The 13,528-nt window shown below is 40.4% G+C and overlaps 1 protein-coding gene across 1 annotated transcript in view; it reads right to left on the bottom strand.

The window, feature by feature from the left end:
• LOC311050221 (transmembrane protein 87A) overlaps positions 1–12,228 on the bottom strand; it is a 41,004-nt gene extending 28,776 nt beyond the window's left edge. Inside the window, exons 1-6 of the mRNA XM_084064204.1 lie at positions 12,066–12,228; positions 7,646–7,721; positions 5,561–5,664; positions 1,202–1,324; positions 985–1,041; positions 95–160 (exon numbers count right to left, since the gene is read on the bottom strand). Of these exons, the coding sequence (XP_083920330.1) occupies positions 95–160; positions 985–1,041; positions 1,202–1,324; positions 5,561–5,664; positions 7,646–7,721; positions 12,066–12,182 (543 nt within the window). The 5' untranslated portion in view covers positions 12,183–12,228. The remainder of the gene's footprint in view (positions 1–94; positions 161–984; positions 1,042–1,201; positions 1,325–5,560; positions 5,665–7,645; positions 7,722–12,065) is intronic.
• Between the last annotated feature and the right edge of the window lie 1,300 nt (positions 12,229–13,528).

Genomic DNA, 13,528 nt, shown 5'->3' with positions numbered 1-13,528 from the left:
ATGGGGTAGCTATGTCTGACCCCTACTTCTTTACATATACTTGGGTTTTATGAGGTTGTATGATAGTGAAGCTGTATGACATAGCTGTCCAAACCTTGGGCTTTGGAGGCTGCGGCACCACATCTCTCCTTTTCCTGCTTGCAGTCTTCCCTGTGACAGGCTGACAGACACAGAGACAGAAAGACAGAAAGAAACGGTTAAGGTCCTTACATACCGGCGAATATAGCGAATATACGCAAAATTCGGACTCGTTCCGAATAATTAAAAGACGCTTTTTCGCTTCGCTTTTTCGATCCATGTACGGAGCCATTGACTTTATAAGGTTTTTAAAAAAAAACGCATTATTCGCACGAAAAAATCGCCCCGGTGTGTAAGGACCTTTAGGATAGGAAGACATACAGTACTAGTGGGGCGGTCATATTAGCACTAAAACTACACAGACATCTGTTGTGTTCGCAACTAATCGGTTGAATGCCATCATGCAGGTTTCAGCGATCAACAAACATATGAATGTTAGTCAACACGAACACAAGTAAAATGTAGGCTACTATACTGTGTACAAACAACAGCATATACACCAAGCAGTCAGTTGGGAGGGAGGAATAGATGGTAAAAGCATCGATACATATTTGGCGCTTCGGTTGTTCAACATCTTGCTGCTGCTAGTGTTGTACACTGAAGCCTAATAATTCATACTTAATTGCACACCGGTGTCATGCACAGGGTTGCCAGATCTGCTTATTATAATTTCCCCGCAAGATTTTATTTGAAAATAGCCGATCTACAAGCTCACAACGCGTCGCGATGCGACGCGCTGTGAGCTTGTAGATCGGCTATTTTCAAATAGCTGATGTACATGTTAAAGTGCACATGTGGTCCACAGTTGCTTCTTTTGGGCTGGTTTTCCTAGACCTGGTTGCTTGTTTCTCTCACAGAATCTGGCAACACTGGTCAGTCACGCACCTAAAACAACCCCATCCTCACCTGTTCCGGTTGTGCTTCTGTCAGCATGGTGGGAGGGTCAAAGTCTTTCACGCTGAGCTGAGGGAAAAAACAACAACTGTAATACACTGTAAGTATAAGACATATAATAACGTGTGTATGTCTACGTATATCCATTTGAATGTATAATTGACATTTTTGAGTACTTATTGGCATGGTTTGTACAGTGTGTGTGTGCTTGTGTGTGTGTTTGTGTTACCATATCTGGTTTAATGATGTTGGTGGTACAGTTGATCAGGGGGTACTGGTGGAAGACGAAGAAGCCGCTTCCTCCGTCCTTGATGACCTCTGTTGACCTGAAGTAACTTCCTACACTCTGTGGCTGCAGGGAGGAAGCCGGACCAAACCACAAACCGTGACTTAACAGCAAAACTAGTGTTATTTCTGTCGACTATGTTCGTCGACTACCTTTTTTCACTGACGAAAACGACATAAAAATGAAATAAAAACGAAGCTCTGATGACTAAAACTATCACTAAATATACTGACAATTTTGTCAACAAATAAAAACTAGACTAAAATGTTAGGGAGGAACTAGTGGAGAAGAGGTCCAAGAGGAACTAGTGGAGAAGAGGTCCAAGAGGTCCAAGAGGTCCTAAGACAACACATTTTATGCTTGGTTGTGTGGGGGCGTCACTCTCCGAAAATGGCAGATTTACAAGCTCACAACGTGTCGCGCTACGACACTTTGTGAGCTTGTAGATCTGCTATTTTCAGCACTTGGCCAAGTATAAATCAGGCATCACGTCGCCAACACGGCCTGCTAAGAGACATTTTAGTCGACTAAATCAACTGTAGATTTAGTCGACTAAAATCTTATGATATTTACTCAACTAAAACTAGACTAACGCTAAAACCTTTCAGGTGACTAAAATGTGACTACATCTAAATGGAATTGTATTCAAAAGGCTGTGAATAAAACTACTGTACTTCAAAAACTGCGGTCAAAATGAACACCACAGCAAACACTAATAAAGAGAGACTGATAATACTGATAATTAAGACACTAAATTCTAATAGATTACACATTACAGTACACATACTAAAATTATATTTCACAAACAAATATTCTACAAAATAACAGAAATAATTATTATAATTCAATGAATGTGGATTTAAAACAAATAAAGACTGTTCTGTTTGCCGCTGCCTTTGATTGAGTTTTTTTTCCTTTTCTCTTCTGCACTGTAACTGTATCTATTAACTTTTACTTATTTTGTTTTATGCATCCTAATGTCATTTTATAATTGTGTTTCCTTTGCTTGATGTTCTGTATAAAGCACATTGGATTGCCTTGTTGAAATGTGCTATAAAAAATAAAACTGCCTTGCCTTAGATAAAAAAATATTTTAACCCAATTAAACCCTATATATTGACTGGAGTCCCCCCATGGGTCCATACTTGTGTTTCAAACCATCGGTAAAATAGCTGAAGTATACATTCCTTTCCCTGATTATAGAGTGTATAATGTTCTCAGAATGCGATAGGGCTGCGTTCTGCAATGAGGTCCAGTTTCAGTGGTTTAAAAGACGGTGCAACCGTTCAGTCTGAAGAGAACAAGGTCAAACAGTCTAGCATTTCCTGTTTTCATTCAGCAGTGGGGTGCTGGAATTTCCCTGCCAGCAATTCTGCTACCTGCTGCATCTTTTTGCAAGTGATAAAGGAATGTCCTTGAACGTTAAGGTCATTACCTTAAGGTACAGCATGTCCTCTGTCTAGTGTCTAGCCATGAAAGCATGGTACCATGATAGTCTACACCTAACATTAAAGCTCCAATAAGCAATTTCTGACCCGTTAGGCTGCATTCTCCAATGGTATATGTATTTGAAGGTATGCCCGTAATCCAAAATGATGTCTGTAATGCAGACATCGTGAAACAAAGGTTTAAATTCAATATTTTGACAGCCTGTGCACACTTCAAACATGGCTGTCTCTACCACCAGGTGGCAGCACTAGCGTGGAACCATACTTGAATGATGGAAACATTAGCAGGCTGTCGAAACATTGGATTCAAAACGTTTGTGTCATTCAAATAGACATTTTACCATTCCATCTGTACCACAGATATCCATGTGGATCAGGGGCATAACTTCAAAGCTGCGATAAGCCGTTGGAAAGTTAATAGCTTTTTGAATTATTCCCTCAAGCTCGGAATGGCAATGCTATGAGAGTTCAATTCCAATTGATTCCTCCCCACACACATGCCTGTGTTGTCACTGCTGTCGTATCCTACAGACTCACCTACCAGTGAGCAGTGGTGTAAAGTAACAAAGTACATTTACTTAAGTACTGTACTTAAGTACAATTTTGAGGTATTTGTACTTTACTTGAGTATTCCCAATTTTCAATACTTTTACTTCTACTCCACTACATCTCAGAGGCAAATATTGTACTTTTACTCCACTACAATCATTTAAAAACTTTAGTTACTAGTTACTTTGCAGATATAAATATATTACATTATAAAGCATACATTAGTCACTTTCGCCCTATTTTGTACATAGGCTATTTGAAAATAGCCGATGCGACGCGTTGTGAGCTTGAGATCTGCTATTTTCAAACATTTTAGTACTTTTACTTTTTGTACTTTAAGTACATTTTGGTACCAATACTTTTGTACTTTTACTTGTAACAGAGTACTTCTACATTGCAGTATTGATACTTTTACTTAAGTAAAACATTTGAGTACTTTTTCCACCACTGCCAGTGAGGAGCCCTCACCGGGAGAACGAAGAGCCTTCGTCCTACTCCTCCTGTCCAACACTCCTTGCTGACAGGTGCCACCCCCAGCCCGTAGGATTACATGCAGTGACAATTATCCCCCTCCCTGCCCAGCTTCCCTCCCCCGAACACGGGCCAATTGTGTTCATGTAGAGACGTAATTAACAGAAGTTAAGGGAACGTTGGTGTTAGTCGACTAGTGTGGTGACGGTCTATCTCAGTCTCAGTCTGTCTCAGTCCTTTGTACTTGAGTACAAAGGACCACAATGGAAAGAAGCCCCCATGGGATTTTAGTGTTATCCTTTTAGCAGAACCCTTTACCGTACTACCTGTGCTGTTAATAAGCATGTTAATAAAGTATTCAATCAATCAATCCAGGGAGCGTGTGATTCCCCCACATATCTCGAGAACCGTCGGGCTGATCGACCTCCCACTCGGCGTGCGTATCACAGAGTGATGTGCCCAGTGCATGGATTAAAGCTAAATTAAATCTCACGACTGAAAATGTCCCAATGTGCGATTTGTGAAACAGTGTGAAAGGATCCCCCCCACACACACGACGAACACAACGTGTAAAATGTAAAATTAGGATGCTTTAGTAACATTGTTCCTGCTGTTCAACATACTGCCGACCATGTGAAGAAATCACAGATTCAGACTTTAACCTTTGCTTTTATATGAAATATTAAAAAATATATATGGAAGATGATTCTGAACATATTGCTAGTTTGACCACTTCAAATGATCTAATCTTAAAATAACCGAAAATTCATTCACAACCGACGTTCGTCAACGGATCCCCATGGAGATCACCGCCGTGGGACAACGTTCCCCATATACGGAGATTGGAGATCTCTGTATCTGTTTGCCTGTCTGTCTGTCTGTCTGTCTGTCTGTCTGTCTGTCTGTCTATGTTCATTTTATGCCCATACATGGAGCTCCCTGATGTCATCAATAAGACGGCATAGTATTGACGTCATAGACAGGCCTGCAGTGCTATGATAATGGGAACTGCATTAGGTACTCTGACAACAGGTACAACCAGTGGCATGCACATATATTTTGAGGGGCAGGTGCTCAAGTAAATTATACTTTTTTTTGTTTACTTGGTCTGCTCTTTTTTCCCTCTACACCTATACCTCTTTGCCAAAAATAGCCGATCTACAAGCCCACAACGCCTCGCAGCGCGAGGCGTTGTGAGCTTGTAGATCTGCTATTTTTGGCTAAAGTTCTCCTCAGAAAAGGGATGCTAGGTTTCAAGTAGTTATGGTAAAAAGAAAAATCATATCACATAAAGATTTGGCGGACCCCCTGTAGTAACTCTGAGGACCCCCTAGGGGTCCAGGACCCCCTGTTGAAGACCCCTTCTGTAAACTGAAACAAAAACACTTTTTTTTTCTTTTTTTCAAAAGGGCACTTCTGGTCAAGAGGGCAAAGGGCAGGTGCTCTAGCACCACCTCGAGTCTATCTGTGCACGTCCCTGGGTACAACAGGTATAGCGGGTACTGCATAATAACCATAGGGGCATTAAACCCCAAACACTACGCTGATATTCATGTTTGAGCTGTGTAGGAACTGTGCGCAAAGTTTTGAAATAGAAGGTATCCATCCATAAAACGATCCACTTTCTTCCTCTATCATGGATAGTATTACCCCTCCTACAATTACCCCGTTTGTTCACACAACCCTGGGTAGCTAGGAGGAACAACAGAACAATTCAGCACGAGGACCTCGGTTAAAAGTATTAAACATATTATTAGCGCGTTGCCCATTTGCTATAAATAACACCAGCTGTGAAAGCAGAACCCAGAACAAAACAGAGGAGAATAGGTCTTACATCCAGTCCATCCAGTTGAAAGACTTCATCAGAACAATGGGAGTTCCTCAGATACCAGGAGACATTCAGCTGAACAGGAGAAGTGCCACACGTCTCTGACATCCCTGGAACACACCCACACACACACACACAACAAAGTAATACCAATTTTACCGTTATTAATATTAGAATGCTAGATCGTTAGGGCTGTCACGATAACAAATTTAAGTTGACGATTAATTGTCACTCAAATAATTAACGATTAACGATTTAATTGTGTTTCTGTCATTGAAAATTAATGGAACGTTATGAATAAATATTATATTTCTGTTTGGCTTTTAGACACAAAAGTTGCACGGGGCACATATGACAAATAACACATATTTAACTACTTTATCCTTAAAAATCAACATTAATAGTGGAAATAGCCGATCTACAAGATCAAAACGCGTCGCATCGCGACACGTTTTGAGCTCATAGATCTGCTATTTCCACTATTTTTGACATTTCTGGAAAATATATTACTTGTTTTTACATGGAATTGATTATGATGGTTACGCAAAAATAATTGCGATTATATAAAATAATTGCGATTAGTAGATTATGTAATAATTGTGACAGGCCTATAGATCCTAGATATACATTGTGACACAGTGGACCACTAGCTTCAGTATAGGGCCGTAGGGAAAAGATTGGGTTATTAGTGGTGTCAACACCTTAACACAAAGCCTGGTGGAGCCGGGGATGGGACCGGAGACCTCCCAACTCCCAGACTAGCGATTTAGCTTAGCCACTGCGGCCCCAGAGGGGTTTGATTTATCATCAGTAATCTTGTGATATACACACTTGCAGAGGGCTGGGCGATATGACTTCAAATCAATATCACAATTATTTCGAACTTTTGCCTCAATTATGATTAATGAATGATATAGAAATAGCAGAAGACGCAAGTTCAACACATTGTGATGTGACATGCTGTGAGCTTGCAGATCGTCTATTTTTGCATGCCACCATTGTAAAACAAATGGTTGATCAGACTAATCAATTTAGTCGATCATGGAAAAAATCGATTACAATATTTTCATGTTGATTCATTGATATAAGAAAAAATGAATTGCTTCTCGATTTATTCGGTTAACCTGCATGAGCTAGATTAAGTCGGATAATGATTCTAAATTTCGGTTTTGATACATTTTAAGTCAAGTGCCCAACCCTAGGCCTGCCCTACCACACATAGAAATATACAGACAATCACATACATGCACACATACCAGACAGACAGACAGAGACAGACAGACAGACAGACAGACAGACAGACAGACAGACAGACAGACAGACAGACAGACAGACAGACAGACAGACAGACAGACAGACAGACACAGACAGACAGACAGACAGACAGACAGACAGACAGACAGACAGACAGACAAGGCTGAAAATAGCCCTCCGGCAGCTGACCAATCAGAAGCAACTCACTACGTCCAACATGGACAAAACGTGGCCGTCAACCATGTTCTTGTGTAATTGTTTTCTCAGCGCATATACAGTATTTCCATACCATTCTCATTCTTACCTGAGTGGTGGAAAGTAATTAAGTACATTTACTCAAGTACTGTACAATTTTTAGGTATTTTTTACAATACTGGAATACTTCCAATTTTCAATAATTTTACTTCTACTCCACTATATCTCAAAGGCAAATGTTGTACTTTTGAATCCACTACAATTATTTGAAAACTTGAGTTACTTACTAGTTACTTTGTAGATTTTGATTATTATTACAAAACAACTTCAGACCTATGTATATACTTTGGGGAAGTTGAAAATAGCCAATCTACAAGCTCACAACGCGCCACAAAGCGATGCGTTGTGAGGTTGTAGATCTGCTATTTTCAAAGGATTTTTATACATTTATTTGAAAACTTGGGAAATGGGACTTTCTGCATTATGAGTACTTTTACTTTTGGTACTTTAAGTATATTTTGATAACAATACTTTTGTACTTTTACTCAATAAATTTGAATACCGAACTTGTACTTGACAGAGTATTTTATACCATAGGGTACTTAAGTAAAAAACGTGAGCACTTCTTCCATCACTGCTTACCTTTGAGTTTTATGTAGGTGTTGTTGAAGAGCGTCTTAGTAAACAGGAACAGAGACTTGTGTGACTTCAGTGTCTCCTAAAACACAAGTGACACAGAGAAAGGCTGAATCATTGCACTATATTTAAGCCTTTAGCTGCTGTTCTAGAGTAGTTTCAAATTAAATGGAAGAGAGGAGACATTTTTGGGGATTAACCAGAGCAATCCAGTGACGATGTAGGGCAATGGTTTTCAACCAGTGGTCCGGGGACCACCAGTGGTCCTTGAGGGGGTTCCAGGGGGTCCCCAGACAAATGAATAGTTAGGAACCAAATTGAACCTTGTGTGTCTGTAACTCTGAGAGTGTACAAATGGAACCAAATGGACCCTAACATTTGTACACTCTCAGAGTTAAATGAACACTGATGATGATACTACTTCATACTATCTTTTCAAATGGAGGTCACTGGGCTGATCATATGTGTCAATTTGGGGGTCCTTGGCATGAAAAAGGTTGAAAACCCCTGATGTAGGGGACAAATAAACTAGAAAATTATCATCACATGGAGCCAGTGACAAACCATTAAGGTCTAGCAAATAAATTCAGGCATTAGGCCAACACTAGTATAATCAAAAGCTAATTTAAAAAGCAAATAAAGTGGAGGATAACAATGAAACACAGTGGAAAACGCACAGAAGCAAGTAAAGTACACAATTTGTTAATCTTTATCCTGGAAAGCAGTTTCATTGAAGTTATGTTTACTCATTTTCATTTTATTAAGCATGGAATATGAGTTTTGTGTTATTCTGTGCTTATTGCTTATGTTATATTTCCATTCTAAGTGATATGATTTTATATTTAATTGGCAAAAAAAGCCGATCTACAAGCTATAGTCTACATTTTAAGGACAGATCTCCTTAATGTTGGTTACATTTTATAATAGCCAACTGACAAAGTTAGCTATTAAATTGTGACGCAGAAGAAGCAGAAGGAAACGGGTGTGCTTCAGAAATTGTGAAATTTCACACGATCACACCCAGAAGAGAGAACTTTCTAGATTACGTTGATAGGATTTTCAATATATCGTTCAACATCCTACGGGCACGGTCACACCGCACTTTGACTTTTATTTTACCTCTGGGGCGGGATCTGCCAATGCTTTGTCAATGCAAATGCGTGGATTGAAATTAAAGGTAAAATAAAAGTGCGGTGAGACCGTGCCCTTAGGCCGTGTCACGTGTCACGCAGTGTTGTGTTCTATTTTTTTTCTGAAGGTATAAAATATTGCAACTCTCTGCGACCAGATAAAACATTTTCTTTAAAAGGTGTGTGTAAAACATAAGAAGTGTTTCATAAAGGAAAAGATGTAGGTTTTATGACACTGACACTCACCAGATGTGCGAACAGTATACTTTGTGGCACGCCGGCTTGCGTGACATGTGGTGCAACCAGGTATAAATCTATCATAATAACGGCTCTACAAATGCCTTCTAAAATCAGCAGTTCTCACACTTTCAAGATTTTTCAAAAATGGTCAAAAGTAGCAGATGTACAAGCTCGCAGCGGGGCACGCAGTGCCGCGAGCTTGTACATCTGCTATTTTTGAATAGCCAATGCAAAAATCTAGAATGACACACAGATGCTTTCCCGGTTTTAATGGGTTAAGTTATTTCAAACTATCAGTTATGTGTCATCTTCTGCTGCTATGTTTTCTTACAGGAAATGAAAGTGTAATTCATGAAAATGAAAGTGTAATTCAACATTATGACAAATGATGGGTTAGAAATAACAGCATTATACTGTGATTGGTATTAATGTGTATACTATACTGGTGACTGGTATTAGAATGATATACTATGATTGGTAGGTGCATAACATTATCATAATGTGATTGGATTGCCTGTACCAATTACAGTATAGTATTGTATACCAATCACAACATAACGTTCTAATTAGTGATTGTATTGTAATGTTATACTGTGATTGGTACCATTATTATACTGTGATGATGTGATTGGAGCGGCTGTTAACAACCAACCAACAAAGACAGTCATTCACACAGGGACGGTTAAAAATCCAAACCATTCAATCTTTATGTCAGATGTGAACAAACCAGCTTCTATCGAACCCTGACACATCATCACTCCAGCTTAGCCCACTTTGTTTACATGCAGTGGTGTAAGGTCACTAAGTAAGGGGTCTTCAACAGGGGGTCCGGGACCCCTAAGGGGTCCTCAGAGTTACTACAGGGGGTCCGCCAAATCTTTGTGTGATAAAATGTTTTTTTTACCTTAACCACTCGAACCCTAGCATCCCTTTTCTGAGGAGAACTTTAGCAAAAAATAGCCGATCTACAAGCTCACAACGCCTCACAGTGTGAGCTTGTAGATCTGCTATTTTTGGCAAAGAGGTATAGGTGTAGAGGGAAACAAGAGCAGACCAAGTAAAACAAATAAAAAGTTTAATCTGAAACACAATTTTATAGAATATAGAGGGGGTCCCTGCTTCATCTCTCTCTCAGCTAGGGGGTCCTTGGCCTGAAAACGTTGAAGACCCCTGCACTAAGTAGTAAGTATATTTACTCAAGTGCTTAGCCCCTTTCAGAACCCTGTATACCTTTTTATCCAGGATATCCTGGATACCGCCTTCACAAATACAAAAAAAAGGTATAGGGTTCCGAGAGATTCTATCAAGTACTGTACTTCAGTACAATTTTTAGGTATTTTCACTTTACTGGAGTATTTCCAATTATCTGAAAACTTATAGTTACTAGTTACTTTGTAGATTTTGATGATTCTTAGTATTGATACTTCTACTTAAGTAAAGTAAAACATGTGAGTACTTTTTCCACCACTGTTTACATGTGAGAGAGTGAGTAACGCGTTAATAGGTGGTACAGTGGAGTCTTTGTTCTAGTAGGAAACACAATATAAGAAGTGAAATGTTTATATACTGAATGGTAATAGCGTTAAGCTGTGATTAAAGCTATACAGCTAATAGCTCCGACGGAACCTCTCCCTCCGCTGTATAGCTCCGAGATGAGGTTCCTCGTTAGTTACTGCCGTCTGTTTTCGAAATGGTCGCACGTCGTCCACTTTACATGTTTCTTACCCCTTTCTGCACATCGTATCCAAAAAGTAAAGCATTTCCGCCACTCTCTCAGATGTTTGAAGTTTTAACGCGCCATAAAAGCCATCCAACGGGTTGAAGAAAGTATTTAATTTGCCTCGGTTTTCATCCGGTTACATGGTTTTTAAGACATTGCGCAAGAGTTGCGCCCGTAGAGATAACATTACTTTTTACCCTACTGGTCAAATGTTGAATTGCATCTTCTAATGCAAAATATTATGGAACCGGATGAAAACCGAGGCAAATTAAATACTTTCTTCAACCCGTTGGATAGCTTTTATGGCGCGTTAAAACTTCAAACATCTGAGAGAGTGGCGGAAATGCTTTACTTTTTGGATACGATGTGCAGAAAGGGGTAAGAAACATGTAAAGTGGACGACGTGCGACCATTTCGAAAACAGACGGCAGTAACTAACGAGGGACCTCATCTCGGAGCTATACAGCGTACAGCGGAGGGAGAGGTTCCGTAGGGGCTATACAGCTAACAACAACAACAACACTATGACGCTGGATGCTATGGACGGCAGCGACATAGCTGTAGAATACAACTCTCGTAGACGTATTTATGATTCTGACCTTTTCAATCTACGAGAGTTGTAGGGTTCACCCCCATGGACACAGGGACTTTCTGCACTATACCCCGTAGACACTCCAAACATGTACAAATTGAAAATAAAGGTGCTTACCCCCAAGCCCCAAATGTTAACTGTCTCTACGCGGTAGTAGTTTAATGTAATAATCCATATCTTTCAATAAAGAAGTGTTTTAATGCCGTCTGTGGCCGATTCTGTCGGAAGTTCCCAATGGACGGTAGTGACGGGGCGCATTCGGTAAAACCCGGAATTACACTCAATGTAAACAGGAAGTAAACGAGGGTGAAAAGATGGCGTTCGGACACAGACGGCATTAAAACACTTCTTTATTGAAAGATATGGATTATTACATTAAACTACTACCACGTAGAGACAGTTAACATTTGGGGCGTGGGGGTAAGCACCTTTATTTTCAATGTGTACATGTTTGGAGTGTCTACGGGGCATAGCGCAGAAAGTCCCTGTCTCCATGGGGCGTGAACCCTAAAACTCTCGTAGATTGAAAACGTCAGAATCATAAATACGTCTACGAGAGTTATATTCTACAGCTAGCAGCGACACACAACGCAGACAGTCACACACAGTGGCCGACTGCATCATGCCAGCACACACACACACACACACACACACACACACACACACACTCACACACACACACACACACACACACACACGCACACACACACACAGTCACCACCGCCACCACGCCAGGACACTCACGCTATTGACGTCCAGGACCCACTTGCCCGGTTCTGAGACGGCCTTTGACGTCCCGAGAACGTTCATTAGAAGCAGCAGCAGCAGCAGCAGCTTGGCCCACTGCACGGAGCTCGCCATTTCTACCAGGAAACAGCCAGGTCGTCGGTCCCGGAACACATCCGATCCTCCAACTCACAACAAGAGTAACCTCGCATCACCAGTCTTTCCACCTCGGAGGAAAGCCTGGTCTGCGTTCCAGAAGACAACATATGATCCGGTCTAGACCACGCCTACTGAAAAAAAAAAAGAAAAAAGAATCCTCTTTCCGGTTCTGCCTATCCGGTTTTGCGGTTTAAATGGAATAGAATTTCCCCGTGGGATAATACCGACGCTAAATAGTCTCCGGATAGTGCACGCACATTTACATTTAAAAAATAAGCTAAACAATGCCGTATCAAGGATTTTATTAGCACGGACCTATTTTGGGGTGAGACGTCTTTCCGGTTCTGCCTATCCGGCCACTTTTTCTTTTTTTTACACCGGATCATATACCCGAAAATGGAATGCTGCCCAGGCTACAACAAGAGAGACGCTTCGCGCCCCGCCCACTTCTGCTGTGTGTGCTGGGTACGTCACTGGAGAGGGCGGGGCGATGACATCGTCTTGGGTGCAAGCAGAGCCTTGTTTTAGAATGGCTGGGTGCGAGGATGCGTTTTCAGAATAATCAAAGAATCATATTTTTAAAATAATCCTAAAATAGTGGAAATAATCGTATTTTCTTTCTTTTCCCTTTCATATATTTTCTTCAGGGAAGCCCATTGAGAGCAAGCTTTTTGAGAACAACCTGATTACATCATGAAAGAAAGTACAGTTATGAAATACAATACATAATAATGAAAACAATAACAAACATTTGAACCACATTAAAACAGATTACATGAAACATATGATGTGCCCTATGAATTGAGTAAAAAGGGACCCCAATTGAAACAAGCAATGTCTTTCTTGGGTTTTCTTGTTTGTTTTTAGTCCTATTTAGTTACGGGGCCAGGCTTCCAGCATGGACCCGTATTGTTATTGGAATTATTCCGTTTCTTCTTCTTCTGCCACTTTTGGCAGTTCTGGCTGAACCGTGCAGTCGCTTTTTATGAAACTCGGCCATATGATAGATGGTCATGAAAAACGATCAAGAAATAAATCTCACAATCTTTCGTCAAAAGGTGGCGCTATAGCACTCAAATGGCAACTTTGAACAGGTACAACTCATGCCCTGTTTGACCTACAGCCATGAAACTTCGATGCACACATGCGTCTCCTCATGCTGAACAACTTTCACACTCTGACTTTTGACCTCTGACCTTTAGATCTCCCACCATTTTGAATTATATGAAAAACAGTTAAAACCTATCTCCTCCTGGGATTTTTGAGTAATCTGCACGAAACTTTTTACACATGAACTTTGGACCTATGCCAAAAAACGTTTG

This window comes from Gymnoscopelus microlampas (assembly GCF_963454915.1).
Source record: "Gymnoscopelus microlampas genome assembly, chromosome: 8".
NCBI lineage: Eukaryota > Metazoa > Chordata > Actinopteri > Myctophiformes > Myctophidae > Gymnoscopelus > Gymnoscopelus microlampas.
The sequence above is the reverse complement of the archived record's forward strand: the minus strand, read 5'-3'. Positions and strand labels throughout refer to the sequence as shown.